The sequence below is a fragment of the Zonotrichia leucophrys genome, chromosome 28, assembly GCF_028769735.1.
Source record: "Zonotrichia leucophrys gambelii isolate GWCS_2022_RI chromosome 28, RI_Zleu_2.0, whole genome shotgun sequence".
NCBI classification, from domain to species: domain Eukaryota; kingdom Metazoa; phylum Chordata; class Aves; order Passeriformes; family Passerellidae; genus Zonotrichia; species Zonotrichia leucophrys.
This window is the reverse complement of record NC_088197.1, coordinates 1431221-1453814: the sequence shown is the minus strand read 5'-3', so window position 1 is coordinate 1453814 and position 22594 is coordinate 1431221. Positions and strand designations below refer to the sequence as shown.

Below are 22594 nucleotides of genomic sequence, written 5' to 3'. Positions count from 1 at the left end.
TTTGAGGAGCAGGACAGCAGCACCAGAGGGTGCGTGGGGAGCCCCAGGAGCCAGGGGCACACTGGGCTGGAGCTGCAGCCCCATCCCGGCCTGCAAGAGCCAAGGGACCTCATTAGCCAAGGGAGCCTTTTTGGCTGACTGACCCTCACTAACAAAGCAGGGTCTAGGGACCCCCTCTGCAGGGCTGGCAGTGGGTGAGGGAAGCTTGGGAGGCTTCAGGGGTGTGAGTTACCTGTGCCCTCACCTCCATGGGCACCTCTATGCCCACCTTCCCTGATTACCTGTACTCATACCTTCCCAGGGTACCTGTGTACTCACCATCCCCATGGAGCTGTGTGCCCACCTCTAGGAGAACCTGTGTGCTCACCTTCTGTGGGTAGCTGTGCACTCACCATGCTGGGTACCTGTGCTTTCACTTTCCCCAGGTACTTGTGCACCCACTATTGCTAGGTACCTGTGTGCCCACTGTCTGTGAGTACCTGTGTGCTCACCATCCCTTGGTACCTGTGTACCCACTGCCCCCAGGTACCTGTGAATTCACATTCCCCAGGTACCTGTGCACCCCCCGTCCCTGGATACCTGTGTGCTCACCATTCCTGGGTGCCTGTGCACCCACTGTCCAAGAGTATCTGTGAATTCACCTTCCCCAGGTACTTGTGCACCCACTATCCCTGAATACCTACTCACTGTCTGTGAGTACCTGTGCACTCAGCATCCCTGGGTACCTGTGTACCCACCTTCCCCGGGTACCCACACCCACCCTCTGTGCCCTCACCCTCTGTGGGTACCTGTTCACCCATCTTCTGTGGGTACCTGTACACCCATCGTCCTTGTGCACCCATCCTCTGTACCCTCACCTTCTTTGGCTACCTGCACACCCACTCACTTTGGGTACCTGTACACCACCCTCTGTGCCCTCACCCTCTCTGGGTCCCCGTGCCCACGTCCGTGGGTTCCAGGTGCCACCTGGTGGCCGCGCTCCCGGCCCGCGGTGCTTTCACCGGCAATGTCCCAGCCTGTCCCCGCAGAGAGCTTTGCGTGCCCCAAAGGCTCCCTAAGGCACCCGCAGAGCGGAGCCCGGCCCGCGCCTCTCTTCGAACCGAACCCGGGCCGAACCCCGCCGGAGCTCAGGGCACAGATCTCTGTAGGGCTTTGGGCAGGGAGGCGCTGGGGACACTCCCTGGCCGGGGCTTCCCGGGGGTTTTGCTGCTCGGTGTTCCCCAGCAGAGCTGGGGGCGGGTGTTTTCTCCTATGGGGTCTGCGCCCATGGCAATGGCAGTGGGCAGGGCTGCACCCCCGGCAAGGGCTTGGAGGAGAGTCCAGGACCCCAGCACGGACACACGGGCTGGGAGGGGAGTCCTGCACGCAGGGCTGGGTACACGAGCTCAGGAGGGAATCGGCCCCATGATCAGCTGGGCCACCTGAGCAAAGCTTTGAATAGCCCCCCACATCCTCCAGTGCTTGCTGAAGAACAGCAGGAAGTTTGTAGCTGGGAATCCCTTGACCTGGAGACTCCTGGAGCATCCCATTCACCCTATGGATGGTGTACAACCCCAGACCCCAGAGCTGGAGATCCCGGCTCCTCTCCTGCCTCTGGGGCAGAGCTGGCATCCCTCCCCTATGGATGAGGTGTGAGCAGAGTGCTGTCCAGGCTCTTCCCCAGCAGTTACAGCCATGTCCCCCAACAGTCCCCTGCCCTGCAGCTGAAGGCCCTGCAATGTCCCAGCCTCTGCAGCCATGCAAATCTGTGTCCCAGCCCCTGTAACTCAAGGGACAAGGGTCTCACACTCCTTCCTTCATCCTGGGTGTGGTTGTGACCCCTCTCTCTGCATGGGAGCCGGCAGTGTCTCACCCCACACACCCACATGAGGGTCTCAGCCCCTCAGCTACAGATGGGGCACATCTGTAACCCCGGTCCTACAGCCAAGGGAGTCAGAGCTCCCTCCCCTACAGTCAGGGCACACGGACACCGCAATCCCTGTAACCAGGGGGTCACAGCCCTCGCCTCTATTGCTGAAGCACACCCATACCCCAGCCCCTGCCCTGTGCCCCTATGGCCGGGGCAGGGAGGGCTCACAGTGCTCCCCGCTATTCCCGGAGCCCATCCACACTCCTGTGCCCACAGCCGGGGGTCACAGTGCTCCCCACTATTCCTGAGCACACCCACACCCCTGTGCCCATAACCAGGGCTCACAGCCCTCTCCCCGGTACTCCCGGAGCCCATCCACACTCCTGTTCCCACAGCCGGGGGGGTCACAGCCCGCCCCGCTACTGCTGACCACACCGACACCCCAGCCCCTGCCCTGCACCCCCGCCCGTGTCCCCACGGGCTGTCGCAGCCCCCTGCCCTCTCCCCGGTTATCACCGACTCCCCCGGGCCCGTCCCAGGCCTCGCGTCCCCCCCGTCCCGTCCCCCCCGTCCCGGGCCCTCCCCGGGGGAGGCGCTCGGGGCCCGCGCCCGCCATGTTTCCCGGCAGCGCTCCCTGCCCGCCGCCCGCCTGAGCCTCCCGGGGCCGGCCCGGCCCGGCCCGGGGCCGCCCGCCCTCCTCCGCCGCCGGTGAGTGGGGCCCGGCCAGCGGGGCCCGGCCCGGGGCTCCCGCTCCGCGCAGGCCGCGCAGCCTCGGCCTCGATTAGCGCCGCGGGCCGGGAGCGGGGCGCGGGGCCCGGCCGCGGCGGGCGGGGGCGGCGGGCCGGGGCCGGCCGCGGGAGGGGGCGGGCGGGGGTCTCTCCCCGGCCGGACGGGGGGTCCCGGCAGCCCCGGGGTGCTCGGGCACGGCGGGGGCCGCGGCTCGGCCCGTCCGCCCGGCTGGGCCGTGCGGCGCTCGGGGAGGGCTGAGCCCGCGGCCCCTTCTCTCCGCAGGGACTCGATCGACAACAGCTGCCCAAGGTTTGTCCGTGTGGCAGCGGGCACCGGCCGGGACCCCCGAGGGATCCGCTGCTGCCGGGGCTGCCCTGGCTGCGAGTGCCCGAGGAGAGGCCGGTTCGGGCCGGGAGGGTCCCGGTGTGGCCATGGGAGCGCTGGTCTGAGCTCTGCGGGGGACCCCCGGGTGCGGAGCCGAAACCCGCATCCCCCAGCTGAGGACAAGGAGGGATAAACCAGAGGTGATCCGGTTCCGTCCCACGGGAGCGCTCCGGGCAGGGTAATGGTTTCGTGTTTGTCTTGTTTATTCCCTCGGTGAAACAAGTTTAGTAGGAGCAGGAAGGGAAGCGGCAGGGTTGGCTGGGGGGTCGTGGGTGCTTCATACACCCCACAAAGGCAGCACTGCTGGGAGCTCCTGGTACCAGCGCCGTGGCTTTGTGCCCGAGCTGGAGCCCCCCGCACCCACCATGGTCCTGCGCACATCCTCTCCCCTTGTTCTGTGTCAGAGTTGGACTGGCTGCAGCCACGTTGTCCACACACATTGGAATATTGTGTGGTTTTTGTTTGTGCCTCATGGTTCTCATTTGGAGCACTGTGGTGGGTTTGGCCCTGTAAATGCTACACCGTGTGTGGCTGGAAGGGGCCGGTTCCTGGGGTTGGAGGTAACTGCATGTGATCCAGAGAGAAATTATTAAGATTAAATTTAAAATTAGGTTTCAGCGTGTCAGCTGTTTTCCCTGGGAAGGTGTTCTGGAATCACATCTTACTGCTGGAAAGAAAACGTTATCCTTATTTCCAGCCTAACCATGCTAACATCCCCCTTACCCACGTATGTCAGAGCAGAGCTTCAGTGGGTTCTTTCTGCATCGCTTGCGTCATCTTCCTGAGAATTAAAAAACTAAACCAGGCTCGAAATGAAAACCAAAATGTGACTGACTGGGCCTGCACTGGGCGTGTGAGGTGTGGGTGTTCACGGGGGGGCATCAGCAGTGCTGTGGGGGCACATTTGGTGCCGGTGCAGAGCGGATTGTTGGGGTCTGACGTGCTCGTGTGTCACCGGGAGTTTAGGGAGCCTCGTGGTGCAGCAGGGAGAGCTGGGAGCCAGTTCCTGTTGGCTTTGCAGTCTGGCTCTGGGCAGCTCTGGGTGACTTAGGGCCCCAGGACATGGATTTTATGAGCCCTGAGTGCTCGAGGGTCTGGGGGCCTGGTGTGGCTGTGCACGTGCAGGAACCGGGCTCTCCTGGGATCCTTTGTGCTCCTTCCTGATCAGCTGCAGCACACAATGCCCGGGTGCTCGGGCCCTCACAGCTGTTTATTTGTGATTGCTGGCTGCAGCTCGGTGCCTCGGAGGGGCGAGGATGGCTCAGGAGACGAACCAGACGCAGGTGCCTCTGCTGTGCACCACGGGCTGCGGCTTCTACGGCAGCCCCCGGACCAACGGCATGTGCTCCGTGTGCTACAAGGAGTTCCTGCAGAGGCAGCAGAGCAGTGACCGGATAAGCCCTCCAGGTAGAGGATTTTTTCTTGGAAATCTCTCCTAAATGGGTGTCTGGATACAAACTGTGTTCAATCAACTGCTCGGCCACCAGCAGATTTACCCTCTCTTAGAAAAATCATATTTCCCTTTCTATGGATGCCCAAGGCTCTAAATCAAGGACCCAAGCCCTCAAGCACTTCTGTTCCCTGTCAGGACAGGCACTTGCTTTCTTCCCAGTCTCACCAGTTTGTGAAGCCCCATCCCAGCCAGCACCTTCCAGTAAACTGTAGAATTTCACATGTGCTAATGGTGATCCCAGCTTTCAGCTATTTCCTGCTCCCTGATGAGGTGCTGGCTGCTGGGAACCATGACAAAGCCCCACAATGAAGTTTTATTTGGCCTATATTTATCATATTCTTATCTTAACAGTGTGATATCTAAAAGCCATGTCTTACAAGGTTTGTTTCCTGCACTTGGGATGGGAACAGGGGAAGGATGCTCTCTGCAAATGTGAGCAGGGATTTCTTTTGCTGGGGCTTTGTGCAGTACCACATGTACAGAGTGAGAAATGCCTCTGAGAGTTCTTCCACAGTTTATTCCTGGGGGTCATGGAATTCATCATGGCTTCCCTTGAGTCACCCACACAAAATATGCTCAGGAACATGACTTTTCCTGACAAAGGCTCTTCCTAAGACCCCAGCTTAGATCGTCAGCTGACACAAACCCATATGTGCCTGTTGAAGCCTGTTCCTTTCAGCAGATGAGGATCTGGTTCTTACACCTTGGAGAAGTTACAAAGTGCCATTGGGTTCAAGATCCAGACAGCCCTGGTGTCCCACAGAGTCCCAAATTTGGCACAAATTTGGAGTAGGAGCAGGGATATGGGAGTGATCCCAACGGGGGTGTGCCCTCCCAGCTGCAGTGTGGAACAGGAGTGTAAGGCATGCTGGAAGTGCTCGTTCTGCTTTCTCCTTGACTGTCCAGCACCTGAGGAACTGGCTGGTACTGCCCAGAGACCTGACCAAGCCTGCTCTTGTCTCACAGCACCCAGTGGTCCCAGCAGCAGCCCCATGGCCCCCGAGGCCATCGCAGGACAGTGCGCGGAGGGAGACTCCACACCTGAGGATGCAAAAGCCAGGTAGGGGCAGAGTCTGGAGGGGAGGGGATCTAAACCCTGCTGAAATCCAGCTCTGGGACACCAGGGACAGGCTGTCATCCTTTATATGTCTGTGAACAGGCTGGGTCAGACTTTGTGTTATGACTCTAGTTTATTTGGACGATTGAAATGTCTCTCAATTTGCTGCTGCTGATGTCTGATGAGTAGAGTGAGGTATCAGAGGGTTGGTAGTAAATTATCTTGGTTCTTCTGGAGCCAGTGCACCTTGTTTGTCCCTGGCTCTGTTCAACTGTTCAGTTTCTGCTCAGTCACAGGTATTGGGATTTTTGGGGTTTTCCTGTGCAGGGTCAAGAGTTGGACTTGGAAAGGTCACCAGGATCATCAGCTCAGAATGTCGTGTGATTCTAAGTGAAAGCACCTGCTGGTGACCCAGTCTGGAAGCTGTGGCAGCAGGATTAGAGACCTTGGGCCTGTTTGATGGGGAGGAGGACAGAGCTGCACTGAGCTCTACCATCACATTACTGCCCTGACTCATAATTGTGTTTTTCTCCCCCTGGACTTGTTTGGATAGGCTCTTGCCTTGTCTTTGAGATATAATTGGGTGCAAAAGGAAACTGAGATCATCACAGATTCATTCCATTTATGTCTATAAAGACCTTTGATCCCCAATCTCAAGGGGAATTGACCTGCTGTGCTCCTGACCTACTTTTGAATATAAGGAAATAAACTTTATGGGCTGAAGGTCTCTCCCACATAACTGTCTATCAAATGAAAATACTTGTGTTTTCTCTTTTTGTTTGTCTGCTGCACATGCTCCCAGCGCTCAGACTCCTGTGACCCATCAGATGACAGCCATGAGCATATCCAGAGAGGAAACCAGCAACGAGACAGAGGAATTCAGCAAGACAGATGAAGCCTCATCGGCTTCTTCCTCATCAGGTAGGGTGGTTGGTTTGTCCTTTGCACAGATCTGAGTGACATTGAGCTCAGGAGTCCATTGGAGCAGCAGGGACAGCTGCTGACCCCGGGGTGTGTCCCCTCCCGGCAGTAAAGACACACCTGAGAGCTGAGGAGGAAACTTGTTTTGGTGACAGGGAGGAGAGCAAATGCAGTGCTCGAGGGCAGGCTGATAGAGATTGCTCTGTGGGCTGAGGGCTGAGTGGCTGCCAGCCCTGGAGTGGCTGGCAGCAGGATAATCTTCCATGACGCCTCTCCCAGCGCATGGCAGCGAGCCCGGAGCGTCCCACAGCCTGACGCTGCCGGCACTCCCCTGCCAGCTCCCGAGGGGGAGGCAGGGAGACAGATCCATCCCAGCCTTGCAGAGAGGGGACTCCTTTGTGGCAGTGCCTGGAGGCCTGTTGTTGTCACCCTGTGTGATGGGGGAGCTGTCCCTCGGGGGGTGTTACACAGGGAGTGCCCTGTGTGATGGAGGTGCAGCAGAGTCACTGCCCAGTGTGGCATCCTCCAGCTGATGCCATGAGCAGGTGATCTGCATGCAGCCACCCTCCTTTGCTCAGCTGACAGCTTGCTTGCATTGAAAGCTAAAAAAACCCAGGAGCTGCTGGTTGCTAAAAAGCCGGGCTCTAGTCACCACACATGGCTGGGCATTGTGGGTTAGGTAATCTCTGCTTGCCTGCAAGCCCAGGGGCAATTTACAACAGGCAGGTGAGAGGCTGTTAAAAAGAGGCTCGGGAGAGCCTGCCCCTTTCATCTGCCTGTGTAATTTTTAGGAGGCTGTTTAGGGTAAGCTCCACAAAGCTGTCTCTGTTTTGTCTCCTCAGAGCAGCCTGCACCACAGGTGCTCCAAGGAGCAGTTGGAGCTCCTCCCTCCTGTTGACTTCTCTAACCTGCTTAGGTACTGGAGGAAATCCTGCTAAGCATCAATGACCTTTAACAATCTGGCTTTGAGAGCTCAGTTTTCCTTTTGGTAGATTAGAGGCAGTGATGGATATCTGTGTAAAGCATTCTAAGACCTACATTTGGGGAACACTTACATAAGAGTCAGCAAAAATAATTAGTAGTACTTACAAGGGGTTAATTTTTTTTCTCCCTGTGAAGATTAACTGTGGGCTCAGCTGACAGCTGTGTTGCTGTACAGCAGCTGAGCTGTAGTGACTATCCAGTCACCGTCCAGAGGCCAATTCAGCTTTGGATTTAAAGCATTTGAAACAGAGAGAAAGCTGTGAGGTGGAGATCTCAGTGGAACAAGGCAAATCTCACAGTTTGTGGTATGACAGCCAGGGCACACAGAGAGTAATCAGAGCCTCAAGCAGCTCCTGTAATAAAATGAATATTTGGTTTATCAAGAAAGGCAGCAAAACTCTTGCCTCTGTTCCAGGTACCCTGCTTGAGATATCCCAGAACACGGCTGAGGGCAAGACGGCTTCGGAAAAACCGAAACCGAAGAAGAATCGCTGCTTCACCTGCCGCAAGAAGATTGGGCTGACTGGTGAGTGCCTTCCTCTGGGAAAGCTTCCCTGTGCCCCAGGCAGCCCAGAGTGAGAGCCCTGTGAGCACAGTGCTGTGGTGCTGCTGGGTTTGGAGGGTCAGAGGCTGGAGGTTCCCCCCACATTCATCCTGGAGCTGTGGTGCTGCAGGAGAGGAGGGAGGAGAGCTCTGACCTGCAGCAGCACTGGCTGAGGCAGCAGCCTGGGGATCATCCCACTCACTGCCAGGGTCCTGGCAGCCCTTGGGAGCAGGGTTGGATGCAGCAGCACCTCTTGGTTGTTCCTGCTTCTTGGCAGAAGCTGCTGTAGAGGAAGGCAGAGCTCGCTGTGGATTGGAATCCGCTCCCGGTCAGGTCTGTGGTAAAGCTTTCGTAACAGTGACATGAACTGAGCTAGACCCAAATGGAAAATCCCTCTCCAAGACTCATCCCATTTGTTAATGCTGCCTGCTTTCCACTGTTAGCTTCCTGAGAGCAGGATGGCTCTCAGCATGCAGCCTGTAAAGCTGGAGAGAGAAGTGCTGGATGGTGTCAGGGCACTGCTATCAATGGGAAAACAGCTTCTGGAAAGTGAAGCAATTAATTTGGCTGTGGTTTGTTAATAAAAACATCATTCCCCTAAATTATCTCTGGCATTTAGTGCTTCTCTGGAAGAAAGTTAACTCTGGAGCTGTGCAGGTCATGCTATTCTGGCAGAGCACTTGCTTCTGTGGCTTGCTTGGGGCATCCAGCAGCCAGGGACTGGCTGTTTTCATGGATATAAGAGGCTTTGGCCAAGTCTAGACTGGAAAGTTTGAACCTGAGCTTGCCTGGAAATCCATGGGCACCGTCCTAGAATAGGGGTGGGTTTATAAATCTGGATCTGGGCTGGGTGCTCTGTGCCCAGGCTTCAGGTTGCAGAGAAGATTGTTTTCCTGTATGAGGGTTTCCTTTAAACTATGAGAAGTTCTCTTCTTTAGGATTCAATTTACAGAGAACTCCTGTGAATTCAGGGCATTTAGGAAAAAATTATTTTTCTAAACCAGGAGTAAACTGGCACCTTGAAGCAAGGTGTTTGTGGGCCTATAGCTGGAAAAACATGAAGGGACAGAGCAGGATTCCCTGCTGTCCTGCAGCACATCCCCTGCTTGCTCCCTGCCTTGCTTTCCCAGTGTGCTGTGTTAATGGTAGCACTCTGAGCATTGTCCCTGTATTAAGTGACTAAAGTAAGAATTTTGAAGCCTGAGTAGCTCAGACATGATCCTGTGGTGGTGACAGCTCTGCTGCTTGCTGCTGGTCAGCCCAGCTGCTGCTGTGTGACCCTGGGGAGCTGGGCTGGCTTGGAGGGCTCAGCTCCAGCTCGGGCTGCCTGGGGAGCCTGGTCTGGATTAGCAATCTGGCACTGTGCAGTGCCTGGCACGTCCCTTGTCCCCAGGGAATGTGGACAGCAGCTGCTCTGGGAGCCTTTCCCACCATGTGACAGCTGGGGCTGCCCAAAGCACACAGAGCTCCAGAGGAAAGCCAAGAGCCACCCATGAATGAAGAGTCCCTTTGGCCTTGGGGAGCTGCAGCCCCCCCTCCCTTGCTGCTCTCTCTGCATTGGTGGCATTTCCTGGCGTGGCAGGAAGGAGCCAGGCCCTGCTGCCTTCCTGCCCAGCTGGATGGGGTCTGATGTGGCTTTGTCCCTGCTCTTCCTCCCCTCAGGCTTCGACTGCCGCTGCGGGAACCTGTTCTGTGCCATTCACCGGTACTCTGACATGCACGCCTGCCCCTACGACTACAAGGCAGAAGCTGCCGAGAAGATCCGCAAGGAAAACCCCATCGTTATCGCCGAGAAAATCCAGAAGTTGTGAAGGGGTCCGAGCAGCTCGAACTGCAGCCAGGCTGCCTGGTGCTCCTCCCCTTCCTCCCAGCCTTCCTCCTCCTGCTCCCAGCCCCCGCGGCGGTGCGAGGGTGGCTCCGGCAGCGCACACAAACCGGCACCTGGGCACGGGGCCTCCTCGCGCCTCTGGCACTCACTTGGTGTTCCTCCTCTCCCTCCCTGCCTGCCCGACAGCCACAGCTCAGCTGATGTGTTCTCAACCAGCTTCCCAAAGGAAAAGGGACCGTCCTGCCCCGCTGCTCTGGCTCTGAGAGCTTTGCACTCGCCTCTTGCTGGGCACGGTGGGAGGAGCCGGGCTCAGCCTTTCCCTTCCCTGCGGCTCCGAGTCCTGCAAAGCACCCAGGGCTTGTGGCCGCAGTCCCTGAGCAGCCTGGGCTCTGTCCCTCTGCCTGCAGCCCCGGGAGCTGGGGGATCCTGGCAGCCAGGCTGCCGTCTGCTCCCCGGGAGGTGTTTGCTCTCCCATGCAGAGAAGTTGATTCTGTAGTTCCAGCACCCCACACCCCTCTCCCCACCCTCTGTTGATGCTGTTGGAGAAGCAGCAAGGGGGCTGAGCAGTGATGCTGGCACAGGGAAGAGATTTTGTGGCTTGGAAGTGAGGTGGGCAGGGCAGGACCTTCCAGAAGGTTCTGCTGGCTGCCTTGTGCCTCTCCCGTCAGGGAGGGAGCCAGGGACACCCCTGCTCCAGCCTCCTGCTCCAGCACCCCTGGATAACCCCGGCTGCTTTCCCAGCAAGGTGTGTGTCCCTCAGTGCTGCCTGTGCCTGCTCCCCTCTCTCCTCTCCCCTCTCCCTTCTCTCCTCTCTCCTCTCTCCCTGCCTTCTGCCTTACACGAGTCGCTCTCATCAGGGTTGTGCACAAAGCTCAGGTCCCCACACCTCTGCTTCTGGACCTGTCCCTGCATCCAGGTGACAGTGGGGTCCCCTCCTCCCATGTGGGCCATGCTGGCATCGGGGAGAGCTCGGGGAGCCCACCCAGCTGCCCTCCTCTGCCTCCTCCCTCCCTGTGGGCTGAGAGGCAGGGCCAGGTCCCCAGGAGATGCTCTGCAAGCCAGACAGAGGGAACTGGGGCACGGGGAGAGTCACAAGGAGGGTGCCAGGGTGCCCAGAAATCCAGGTGGGGGCTCAGAAACGCCCATGGAGAGACCCAGGGAGCAGGGAGAGGTGCTTGGAGGGCTCTGGGCTCACTGACAGAATTCCCTGAGGTGCTGGCAGGCCAGGGAGGGCTCTGGGGTGCAAGGGAAGGCAGAAGGAGAACGTTGGGGTACAGTGAACATCCTCAGAGGCCTCGAGAACCCCAAAAGCCACTTGGAAGGCTCTGGGGGTGCACACACTCACTCACACAGGAAGGGAGGTGTAGGAAAAACCAAACGCCGCTCAGTTACCACTGCAGAAAGGGCACCTGGAGGGCTCTGTTGGGAGGACCTGGGGCCCAGGGATGCAGCACAAGGCAGGCAGAGGCTCCTGGGGCACAGCCACAGCCTCTCCCATGCCCGGGGGATTCCTGGGACCACCAGGAACAGGGCTGTGGCCGTGGGGCTCTGGCTCTCTTGCAGAGAAACCCGGCTGTGTCCCGGGGGACGAGCAGCAGCCTCTGTCCCACTCTGCTGGCCATCCCACGCTTTGGAAGCTTTCCCTCGGTGTCAGCAGAGCTGCAGGGCCCAGCTGGGGGAGATCTCAGCAGCTCCTTCCTCCCAAGGGCTGTTTTCCTGCCCTGCCTGTGGCAGTTCTGCCCAGGTGCTGCTGGGGGGATCCCTCTGAGTGTTTGGTGTCTGCAGCCTGCTCCAGCCAAAGCAGTGTGTGCTCTGTGCCAGCTGCCAGCAGCATCTGAACCTCCCAAACTGCTGCAAACCCCCCCTCCAGCACTGAGAGGAGTGAGGCTGCCTCTCACCAGCCTTTTCCTCAGGATTTTCCTTCTGGATAACGTTGACATCATGTCTGGGGCAGGCAAGTGGCTGCAGCCCTGCACACACCTGGGAGCTGGAGCTGGTGCGTGGCCAGGCTGGGTTTGCCACTGAGCTTTTGGCTGAGGATGATCCCTCAGCCTCGGGGGATGCAGGAATTGCAGCCACCAGCCCCAGGGAAGTGCAGCAGCTCCCGTGGATCCCTTGGGAAAGCCCACAGCCACCTGCTTCTCCAGCACCGCCCCTTTCCCTGTTCCCCCTCCCTGTCCATGAGTGTAAATACAACACAGTCTAGTTTGCTTGGATGCTGTGGGTGCTCTGTTTCAGGCAGGGATGTCTGTGGGGCTTGGCTTGGCTCTTTTGGGGTGGCTCTGGGGCTCTGTGCCTCAGTTTCCCTGTGGATGATCACTGACAGTACCTGGAGCTGGCTGGGGATCAGACCTGCACCCCCAGATCTCAAACCCACCAGGGGCTGGGCTGGATGATCCCCAGAGGTCACTGCAACCCTGACACGTCTGGATGAGCAGGAAGCCCTGGCTGGGTTTGAGGGGCTCTGAGGTTCTCCTCTTGTCTGCTGTCACCCCCTTGGGGCAGGAAAGGGAGTTTGGGACAGCAAAGCCTCCCCTTCCCCATATCCATGTGGGGCATTTGGGCTGTGTGTGGCACCAGGGGTGACTTCAGCGAGGCTTGGCTTGGTGACATCTCTGGGGGGGGACACGGGAATGTGGGAGGATGGATGGACAGGAGGGAGGGCCTGGATGAAGCAGAGCTCCGAGGGCCTGGTGGGCACAGCAGAGCCCCCCTGTCCCCATTGCTGTCCGGAGGCATCAGAACCTCCTCCAGCCCCTCTGCCCGTGGGACAGATCAGATCCTGATCGGGTTTCACGGTGATTCAGAGCAGGGGAGTGACCGATCCACCTGCAGGCCCTGCTGCCATCCAGAGGGACCCTGAGGGGCTGCGTGGGGGCAAACCTGGGGGGGTTCAACAAGGGCAAGTGTAGAGTCCTTGTAGACCCCCCAGGGGCCAGCACGGGCTGGGGGTGACCCATGGAGAGCAGCTCTGCAGAGGGACCTGGGGGTGCTGGGGGATGGCAAACTGTCCCTGAGCCAGCAGAGTGTCCTGGGGCCAGGGGGACACAGGGACCCTGCCCCTCTGCTTGGGAGGCACATCTGGGCTGCTGTGTCCAGTGCTGGGACAAGAAGGACAAGGAGCTACTGGGGAGGGTCCAGAGAAGATTTGGGGTCTGGAGCTTCTCTCTGATGAGGAGAGACCACGGGAGCTGGGCTTGGTTAATCCAGAAAAGACTGAGAGTGTTGGATGTTTGTTTTTTTAAAAAAAGATTATAAAATAACACAGTTTAAAGTCACAAAAACTCCGAAGTTACATTTGGGAGAATAACAATATGGAGAACAGGCAGGTTTAAATGGATACAAAGCAAGCCCAGCTCCAGAGCAGTGACAAGCAGCCCGTTCATGGAGTCCAGCTGCCTTTGGGATGTCAGTGCTGGTCAGAATGTCCAAGAGCCGCTGAACTCCTCCACTCGCTGCCTGCGGGTTCTCGGCGCTTTCTTCAGGATCCCCTCATTGGCTGCTTCTCCTGCATCTTCTCCAAGGCCAGCTGAGCCAGGGTGCGCTTGTCCAGCCGTGCTTCTCCTTCTTGTCCTTCTCCTCCTCATCCTGGTCCTCCTCCCTCTCATCCTGCTCCTCGTCCTCATCCTCCTCGTCTTCCTCCTCCATCCTCCTCCTCCTCCTGGTCCTCGTTCTCCTCTTCGTCATCCTCCTCCTCGTCCTCTTCTTCCTCCTCCTCCGCCTCGTCCTCCTCCTCCTGGTCCTCATCCTCCTCCTCCTCGTCCTCCTCCTCCTCCTCCTCCTCATCCTCTTCCTCCTCCTCCTCCTCTTCCTCCTCCTCCTCCTCCTCGTCCTCATCCTCCTCGTCCTCATCCTCCTCGTCCTCCTCCTCCTCGTCCTCATCCTCCTCCTCATCCTCGTCCTCCTCCTCCTCGTCATCCTCGTCCTCATCCTCCTCTTCCTCATCATCCTCATCCTCGTCCTCCTCCTCATCATCGTCCTCCTCCTCCTCCTCGTCCTCTTCCTCCTCCTCCTCGTCCTCTTCCTCCTCATCCTCGTCCTCCTCGTCCTCCTCGTCCTCCTCCTCCTCCTCCTCCTCTTCCTCCTCATCCTCGTCCTCATCCTCCTCCTCATCGTCGTCGTCATCCTCCTCCTCCTCGTCCTCTTCCTCATCCTCCTCGTCCTCATCCTCCTCGTCCTCGTCCTCCTCATCCTCGTCATCCTCCTCCTCGTCGTCCTCTTCCTCATCCTCCTCGTCGTCCTCATCCTCCTCCTCCTTGTCGTCCTCGTTCTCATCCTCCTCGTCCTCGTCCTCCTCATCCTCATCATCCTCCTCCTCGTCATCCTCTTCCTCATCCTCCTCGTCGTCCTCGTTCTCATCCTCCTCTTCCTTGTCCTCCTCTTCCTCGTCCTCCTCCTCCTCCTCCTCGCTGCCCGTGATCCGCTCCGGCATCGGGGCTTTCTCTTTCGCCTCCTTCTCCCACTTGCCGGCCCCCAGGGCTCCCCCGCTGCCCTTCATCCGCAGGGGACCGCGCTCCATGATTTTTTTTCAAACGTCTCAGTTTTTGTCAAATTTTATACAGTCCCAAACCCATAGAAATCCATCGGTTTAATGTTCATTGGTCCCGAGTTGCGCAGTTCTTAGTATTTGGTTTCCTATTGGATACGGATTTCTTCGCCTCTGATGTTAATTAGGTCTTCACTCCTAATTTGCATTTCCTTACCAGCCTTTTCCGGGTGTCTCCGGCCGTGCCAGGGGCAGGGCTGGGGTAGATGTTCGCTGATGTTTCGCCAATGGCCCTTGATGGCCCTTATCTCTCGTGTATCTCTCGGCCCCTGTGATGCCGATCTCATTGTTCCTGGTGGAGCAATGCTTTGGAGGGAAACTGCCGTTCCCTTCCCCCGGGGCAAAGGCGAACAAACGTGGCTAAAGTTAGGAAATAAAAATTTTAAACTTGGTATATTGTCCAACAAGAGGCGATCTCACCAATCCACCTAAATATCTCCAACGTGAGTGCCAGACTCCTTCCAGTGGTGCAACGGCCATAAACTAAACTAAACCAAACCACATGAAGTCCCCCCTCAACGTGAGGAAAAGCTTATTTACACTGCGGGTGGCAGAGCACTCAGCAGCTGCCCAGGGAGGCGGTGGAGTCTCCCTCTCCGGAGACATTTCACGTGCTCCAGGTGGCCAAGGCCGGCCTGGACGATCTCCAGGTCCCTTTTGGGATCCATTTGGGATTTTGGGATCCATTTGGGATTTTGGGCTCCAGGGGCCGAGCAGAGGCCGCGCCACCTCCCCGCCATGAGGCGGCCGCGCTGTTCCCATGGCAACGGGCGCGCGACGATGGCGTCACTTCCGGCCGGGGCGGGGCCAGCGCCGCCCCCGCCTGGGAGGCCGCAACGGCCGCGGGGCCTCGGGCAGCGGCGAGCGGGGCCGGGAGGATGAGCAGGTACCGGGTGGGCACGGCCACACGGGCCGGGGACGGGTATACGGGCCGGGGGCGCCTGCGGGGAGCAGGGCCCGGCGGTGAGGTGGTCAGTGTGTGTTGATGGGGGTCCCCAGCGCGGTCAGAGGGAGGGGAGGCCCCAGCACGCGGGGGAGGCCGCGCTGGTCAGTGGGGTGGCGGGGGTCCGACAGTGGTCAGTGTTGGGGGGGGGAATACAGTGGTCAATAAGGGGGGAACGCAGTGGTCAGTGCGGGGGCGAGACAGTGGTCAGTGAGGGGTGGGCAGAGTGGTCAGTGCGGGGGGCCACAGTGGTGAGTATGTGGGGGCACAGTGGTCACTGTGGGGGGGACGCAGTGGTCAGCGAGGGGAGGATACAGTGGTCAGTGTCGGTTTGGGGCGGTCAGTGAGGGCGCGGGACCCCCCCAGCGGGCAGGGGAGGGGAGAGGCCGGGCAGGGTGAGCCCCCCCAGCGGGCGGGAGAGGCTCCGGTGGGCGGCGTGTCCCGCAGCCGGCGGTGCGGGCAGGGCCAGGGGGGCCTCACGGGGAGCCCTCAATAATCAGGGCAGGTCGGGTCCGGTGGGGCTGTGGGGGACACGCACTCAGTGATCGGGGAGGGGTCCCACTGCTCAGGCGTCCCCCACCAGCGATCAGAGAGGGGATTGGGGCCCACACCACAGCAGTCGGGGGAGTTCAGTGGGGGGGGGGGTCTCCATGCTTGTCTGCAGGGCCACAATGGACAGCGAGGGGAGAACTCACTGCGAGGGGGTGGGGGGGAAGGGTCAGTGCTGGGGGGAGGCCAGCAGTGGGCAATGGAGGGAAACGTGTGGGGCGGGGGTCCCACAGCTCGGTCAGGGTGTGCGGGGTGAGGGTCCCAGAACCCGGTCAGAGTGTGTGGGGTGGGGGTCCCGCAGCCTGGTCGGGGTGTGCGGGGTGGGGGTCCCATAGTCCGGACAGGGTGTGCGAGGTGGGGGTCCCGTTCCTGCCAGGGTAGGGGGAAGCCCCACCAGTCACTGCTGGGGGCCCCACAGCGCTCAGTACAGCGATCCCCCCTCGGTGGGTGTGGGGTCGGTGTGTGTGCGGTGGGTCGGGGCAGGGGCCGGGCAGGGCTGGCCACCCACGGCGGGGTGTCCCCAGCTGGTGCCTGGCTTTGTCCCAGCGTGTGCGGGACACACGGCACGAGTGTGACACGCGGTGTGAGTGCCCGTAGTGCCACCGGACACCCCGTCCTGCCCCGCGAGTGCCACGGGGCGCCAGCCCCGGCAGGGACACGGCTGCCACGTGCCCGGTGTCACACCGGCCTGGCCCTGCTGTGGGTGGGCGCGGGGCATCCCTTCACTCCCGGTATTTTGGCTCATTTCAGTGCCGAATCCCAGCCTCAGTGCCATATCCCTCTTCCACCCTTTCCTCCCCTTTCCCAGGCCTTCGGAAGCAGATGGAGCGAATTCCTCGGGGTGTGGGTTGGTTTGACATTCCTCAGCTCAAGCCTGTGCCCAAACTTGCAGAAAATAGTTGCTTTTTTTTTTTTTTTCTTTTTTTTCCTCTTCCCCCCTTCCTCTCCCCTTTCCCCTTTTTCCTCGGGATTCGGCGCTCCCGAACGCCTGGGTGGCCCCGGGGGAGCCGCGTCCTTTGTCCCACCAGCCGTGTGGCTGCCGTGGGGGTGGCGTGTGTGGGATGCGCGCTCGTGCTCGCCCCCTCCGCGTGGGCTGCCGAGTGTGGCAGGAGCTCGGATTGCAGGGAGGGAACGCGGGGGGACGGTGCGGGGACACGTGTGGTCACGGAGGGGACAGACAGAGCCCTCAGATCCCCGCCCTGCCCGCAGGCCCCCGCAGCCGCCGGACGGACAGATGGACACGGCAGCCCCGGCCCGCGCTGCTCGGCCGGCGCCAGCCGTGCCCAGGGCCAGCTGAGGACGGGGCGTCTCCGGGCCCGGCGTCGTTGCCGGCCTCTGTGGGATCGGGATCCTCCCTCGCTCCGGGCGCGGCCGCCTCCCCTCCCGCCTCAGCCATGAACGGGCTGTCGATCAGCCAACTGTGCTGCCTCTTCTGCTGCCCGCCCTGCCCCAGCCGCATCGCGGCCAAGCTGGCCTTCCTGCCCCCGGAGCCCACCTACGCCATGGTGCCCGAGCCCGAGCCCGTGGGCAGCACCGGCTCCCTGCGCGGCGCCGCGGGCCGCTGGAAGCTGCACCTGAAGGACAGGGCGGATTTCCAGTACTCCCAGCGGGAGCTGGACAACATCGAGGTGTTCGTCACCAAGAGCAGCCGGGGCAACCGCGTCGGCTGCATGTACGTCCGCTGCGTGCCCGGCGCCAGGTGAGTCACGGCGGGTGTGCCGGCTGGGGCTCTGCTGGGCTGCCCCGGGGCTGCCCTGGGGGCTCCTGGCCCCTCTTTCCCCTGGCTGAGCCTCGCAGGAGGAGCCCCTGCCTGGCCCTGCCCCGGGCATTTGGAGGAGCTGGCCCTGCCTGGCCCTGCCCCGGGCATTTGGAGGCTCCAATGGGACGGGTGAGCTGCGCTCCCAGGACCGGTCTGGCTGCCCTGGCAGTGGGGTTAAAGCAGGAGCAGAGGCAAAGCTGAGGCTGTGGGGTGTGGGGATTCCCCAGGCTGTCTCACAGGCCCCTGTGTCATGGCAGTGATGCAATGCTCCAGGTATTTGCACAGAGCTTGGGGGCACTGGGGTGGCTGCACCAGCTGCTTCTCCCCGTGCCCAGCCCCGTGGTGACCATGTGCCAGCCAGGAGAGCCTGGCTCAGTCAAATTCACAAGACTTGATTCCTCTAGGAACAGAGTGATGGAAGTGAAAGCCAGGAGGGGTTTTGTCACTCCCATGGGTCTGAACTGGCACCTTGGAGTGTGAGATGGAGACCCCCTCCTGCTGCCAGGAGGGGACTTGGCAGCTGCTCCCTGAGCAGTGGCACAGTTTTGGGGTTCAGGTGCAGAGGGTGGCCATGTCACCCCAGCTGACCCCTTTCCTGTGTCCTCCCAGGAACAACAGGTCCTCAAGGACCAGCATCCCAGGTTGCAGGGGAGAACCTGGGCTGGGGGGAACCAGGCCTGCCAAACCTGGGGTATCAGGTGCTGCTGGCTGGCTGACCTCCCCCAGCTCATCCTGTCACTGACTCCACCTGGGGCTCCCTGGGCATCCAGACCAGGATTGCAGGCTCAGCCTGGCCACAGACCCCTCAGACCAGCTGCAGGGGCTCAGCAGGGAGTGAGTCCTGCTCCCTCCCTCTGGCAGAAGGGAGCCAAGCTCTCATCAGTCTGCTATTAGTGTTAATTTTTATGATTAACATTGTTTTTCCCCTTATGGTGGAAATTTCTTGTGCCTTGTCACTCCCACAATTCACTTCTCTCTCAGCATCTGGTGTCTTGCCAGGCTCAGGAGAGAAAAAACCCGCTGTCAGAATTCTTACTTGAAATCCCCATTGGGCAAACGGCCCCAAATCCTGAGCTTTTTACCAAAAATAGACTCAAAAACTTCAACAGAATCATCAAGCTGCCTGTTCCTGCTGGGAGTGAGCCCCTGGCTCTGTCAGGGAAGGGTCTGGGGGTGTCACAAGGAGCTCCCTTGGTGGCTGGAGGGGTTGTTGGCCCTTTGTGTGCCGGGGTTTGGTTGCTATCTGTGCTGGAGCTCCAGATGTTCCATACCCACATCCCAGGTACACGGTGCTCTTCTCCCATGGCAACGCCGTGGACCTGGGGCAGATGAGCAGCTTCTACATCGGGCTGGGCACGCGCATCAACTGCAACATCTTCTCCTACGACTACTCCGGCTACGGCGTGAGCACGGGCAGGCCCTCGGAGCGCAACCTCTACTCCGACATCGACGCCGCGTGGCAGGCGCTGCGCACGCGGTGAGCGGGCAGAGCCTGGAAACCCTGCAGGGAAACCCTGGGCTCAGCAGCCTGCAAAACAGGAAACCTCCCAGGAGGGAACCCTGGGCTGCTGGAGACAGGAAGGGGTGGTTGGAAAACTGTAGAGGGAGCAGCTGGGGGATTCAAGGGGCAGGGATGCTGCGGGGCATGACCTTGGCACAAGCTGTGCTTCCTGTGTCACTATGCCAGGCTCAGCCCTGGTTCCCATGCCAGGCTCAGCTCTGGTTCTCCTGCCAGGCTTGGGGTGCAGCTCCATGCCATGCTCAGCTCTGGTTCCTGTGCCCAGGCTCAGCTCTGGTTCTCCTGCCAGCCTTGGGGTGCAGCTCCATGCCATGCTCAGCTCTGGTTCCCATGCCCAGGCTCAGCTCTGGTTCTCCTGCCAGGTTTGGGGTGCAGCCCCATGCCAGGCTCACCTCTGGTTCTCCTGCCAGGCTTGGGATGCAGCCCTGTGCCAGGCTCAGCTCTGGTTTTCCTGCCAGGCTTGGGGTGCATTTCCATGCCAGGCTCTGCCTCCTCTTCCTCAGGCCTGGCTCATGGTGTGATCCAGAGCTGGGGCTGCCCCACTGGTTGCAGTTCAGGCTCTGAACACCCTAAAACTCTGCCCTGGTGAGGGAAAGCTTTGACATCCCCCAGAACTCAGCTGGCAGCTCAGCCCTGGCTGCTCCCTGGTCCTTTGGGAGCACAGGGAACTGCTCTGGGCCCAGCCATGAGGAGCTGGGGAGGATCAGGGGGTCAGACAGACCCCAGACCTGCCCGGAGCCTTGTGGGTGCAGTGACCAGCACAGAGTAACCCCTGAGCTGTCTCTGCCTGCCCACTGAGCTGCCCTGTCCCATGCAGGTACGGGATCAGCCCGGAGAACATCATTTTGTACGGACAGAGCATCGGCACCGTGCCCACGGTTGACCTGGCCTCGCGCTACGAGTGCGCGGCCATCGTGCTGCACTCCCCGCTCACCTCCGGCATGCGCGTCGCCTTCCCCGACACCAAGAAGACCTACTGGTTCGATGCCTTCCCCAAGTGAGTGCCCTGGGCAGGGGGCATGGGGGGGTGTGAGGGGCAGTGCCCAGAGCAGCTCTGGGCACAGCCAGGGGACCGGTTTTTGTGATAGGTTTAAATATCCCCTTTCAGAATCTTCTTGCCCTGTATTTAGTGCCCTCTGGGAGTTGTAGCCCTGCCTGGGGTCACTGTCAATGTGCTCCCTCCCTGTGCCATGTGTGTACCCCACTCCCCTGTGCCATCTCCTGGCCACCCCATCCCAGTGACTTTGCCCACCAGCTTTGGGGCTGTGCTGCTGGCCCCTGTCAGGTGTCCCTGGGACCCCTCTGTCCCCCAAGAGTAATTCCTTGGAGTATTTCCTGCTCTTCAGATGGCAGCAGGAGTGCTGAGAGGCTGAGCTCTTCCTTTGCCTCTCCCTTGCAGCCAGGCCCGTGGGGCCCAGGGGACGGTCCCTGAGCCGGAAGCTGTGGCTGGGAGCCACCAGCCCACGCTCTGCATCCTGGTGGCCTCACGTGGCCTTTGGGATGGGCTGGGACCTGTGCTTCCCTTCCTCAGAGCCCAGCAGGGCAGGGCTGTCCTGCTGCAGTTCCCATCAGCCCTGCTGAGGTCCCAGGGGGATGTTGTCACTGCTGTCTGCTCCTTGTCTGTCACACTGGGGCAGATCTTTTCCTTGGCAGAAGCTCTGTGTCCCTCCCTGTCCCTGTGCTCTGCCACGATCAAAGAGCATTTCCTGGTCCCTGTCCCAGGGGATGTTTTGGGGGCAGGAGGAGTGGCAATGTCTCATTCCCTGTGCTTACCTCCTCTCTCCTCTCTCCCCCACCCACCTTTTTGACAGCATCGAGAAGATCTCCAAAATCACCTCTCCTGTGCTCATCATCCACGGTACAGAGGACGAAGTCATCGACTTCTCGCACGGCCTGGCGCTGTTTGAGCGCTGCCCCAAGGCCGTGGAGCCGCTGTGGGTGGACGGGGCGGGGCACAATGACATTGAACTCTACAGCCAGTACCTCGAGCGCCTTCGGAAATTCATCTCCCAGGAGCTGGCCAGCCAACGCAACTAGCCAGGGCCACAGGCAGGGGGGTTCTGCTTGTTTCTCCAGTTCTCCCAGTAGCTCTCCCCAGTCCCTGCTGCTGGAGCTGTAATGAGTTTGCTCAGCCTCGGCTCCAGGCTCAGGAGAGGGCGGGAGGCCCTGCAATGGACAGTGTTTGCTCTCAGATGTGAGCACAGCTCTCCTCCCTGCTGGTGCCAGCCTGGCGCTGCTGGCACCCCCGGCCCGGCTGGCCAGAGACGGCAGCTCCCTCCTTGCCCCTCCCCAGAGACATGAACCCACCCTCCGAGGGTGGATCCTTGGCTTCAGACACGTCCTCGTCCCCTCTCCCAAACCGGCGACGCCCCGAGTCCCTCCCGGCCGCTCTGCTGCTCTGACCATAGCAATAAGGCGAGTTGGAGAGGGGCTGGGCCGGCCCCTCGCGGTGTCCCCGTGCCTGGGACACGGGAGGGGGCAGTTCCTGCTCTCCACGGAGCTTTCCCGGGCCCAGCGCTGGCCGTGCCCGGTGTTCACCCCCGGCTGGGGCAGAGCCGTGTCCCCACGGGGACGATGGGGATGCATGGAGGAGGTGCCCCCCTGCCCCACACCTCCTCCAGTCTGGGCTGCTCCCAGAGCACTCCTGGTGCTCAGGTCACCCCTGGAAACCTCCTCGGGGTGAGGGAAGCAGGCAGCAAATAAAGAGCAGAGGTTTAACGTTTCACCTGTGTGTGCCCTTTCCCTGGCTACCCCTGGGGGCTCCTGAGCCAGCTCCAGGGTGTCTGGGCCCTCAACATTCCCCCTGTTCAGCACCTTCCCTAGATTGCCCTTGGCCAGATCCCCAGTGCTTGTCACCCTCCTCTGGGGACTGGGTGATCCCAAGGTGCCAACAGGAGCAGGGAAGATGCCCTTGGCCCCTGGGACCAAAGCTCTGTGTGTCCAGTGGGACTTGGGGACAGCAGGAGCTCATTCCCCTGTCCTGTGTCATTAGGGTGGAGGATGGCCTCAGCCTTCCTGGGGCTGGGTGTGCCACAGGGGAAGGGGGACATCCCCATGGCCTGCTCTGTACCAGGCCAGCACCACAGGGGTGGACACAGGCTGGTCCTGGGGAGAGCAAACCTTATTTTTGACCTGCTCGAGGCCCAGTTCTGACCAGAGCTGTGTGGGGACCTCAGTGATTCTGGGGGTGCTCAGGCTGTGGGGGCAGGTGCAGGGGTGTCCCACAGTCCTCCCACCAGCACACAGGAAATTTGCCCCAGGGAAGGGCAGAGGCTCTGGTTGGTGATTTTTGGGACAGTGCCTGCTCTTCCACCTCAGGAAGAGCTGCCTGTCTGTGTTTTCCTGCCCCTGGGACATCCCTGGCCCCAGCCCAAACAGCAAAACACTGCTGAGCCCTTCCCTTCCCCTCCCTGTCCCTGTCCTGTCCCCGACAGAGGCCCGGGGCCCGCCAGGCTCATGTGAGGAGGGATTTAATCTCCTTAGGGGCTCAGGGGCCAGGCGGGGGCTGTGCTGCACCCCCACGCTCTGA

General features: G+C 60.3%; 2 protein-coding genes across 2 annotated transcripts; both read left to right on the top strand.

The window, feature by feature from the left end:
- The first annotated feature begins 2428 nt into the window (after positions 1 to 2428).
- Positions 2429 to 11965, top strand: LOC135459015 (AN1-type zinc finger protein 5-like). The gene is made up of 7 exons (XM_064734597.1): positions 2429 to 2557; positions 2861 to 3140; positions 4196 to 4369; positions 5382 to 5475; positions 6275 to 6393; positions 7793 to 7903; positions 9584 to 11965. The coding sequence occupies exons 3-7, from the start codon at positions 4219 to 4221 to the stop codon at positions 9730 to 9732; spliced, it is 624 nt and encodes a 207-aa protein (XP_064590667.1). The 5' UTR covers positions 2429 to 2557; positions 2861 to 3140; positions 4196 to 4218; the 3' UTR covers positions 9733 to 11965.
- Positions 11966 to 15077: 3112 nt separating this feature from the next.
- On the top strand, positions 15078 to 21790 carry ABHD17A (abhydrolase domain containing 17A, depalmitoylase). The gene is made up of 5 exons (XM_064734596.1): positions 15078 to 15181; positions 16997 to 17486; positions 18829 to 19023; positions 19883 to 20062; positions 20877 to 21790. The coding sequence occupies exons 2-5, from the start codon at positions 17182 to 17184 to the stop codon at positions 21100 to 21102; spliced, it is 906 nt and encodes a 301-aa protein (XP_064590666.1). The 5' UTR covers positions 15078 to 15181; positions 16997 to 17181; the 3' UTR covers positions 21103 to 21790.
- The last annotated feature ends 804 nt before the right edge of the window (positions 21791 to 22594 follow it).

What these genes read in the sequence shown, in the direction of transcription:
- ABHD17A (XM_064734596.1), top strand. Translation starts at nt 17,182, where the DNA reads ATGAACGGGCTGTCGATCAGCCAACTGTGCTGCCTCTTCTGCTGCCCG. An exon ending in CGCTGCGTGCCCGGCGCCAG is followed by an intron (nt 17,487 to 18,828) that starts GTGAGTCACGGC and finishes CCCACATCCCAG; the next exon opens with GTACACGGTGCTCTTCTCCC. An exon ending in TGGCAGGCGCTGCGCACGCG is followed by an intron (nt 19,024 to 19,882) that starts GTGAGCGGGCAG and finishes TGTCCCATGCAG; the next exon opens with GTACGGGATCAGCCCGGAGA.
- LOC135459015 (XM_064734597.1), top strand. Translation starts at nt 4,219, where the DNA reads ATGGCTCAGGAGACGAACCAGACGCAGGTGCCTCTGCTGTGCACCACG. An exon ending in TGACCGGATAAGCCCTCCAG is followed by an intron (nt 4,370 to 5,381) that starts GTAGAGGATTTT and finishes CTTGTCTCACAG; the next exon opens with CACCCAGTGGTCCCAGCAGC. An exon ending in ATCGGCTTCTTCCTCATCAG is followed by an intron (nt 6,394 to 7,792) that starts GTAGGGTGGTTG and finishes CCTCTGTTCCAG; the next exon opens with GTACCCTGCTTGAGATATCC.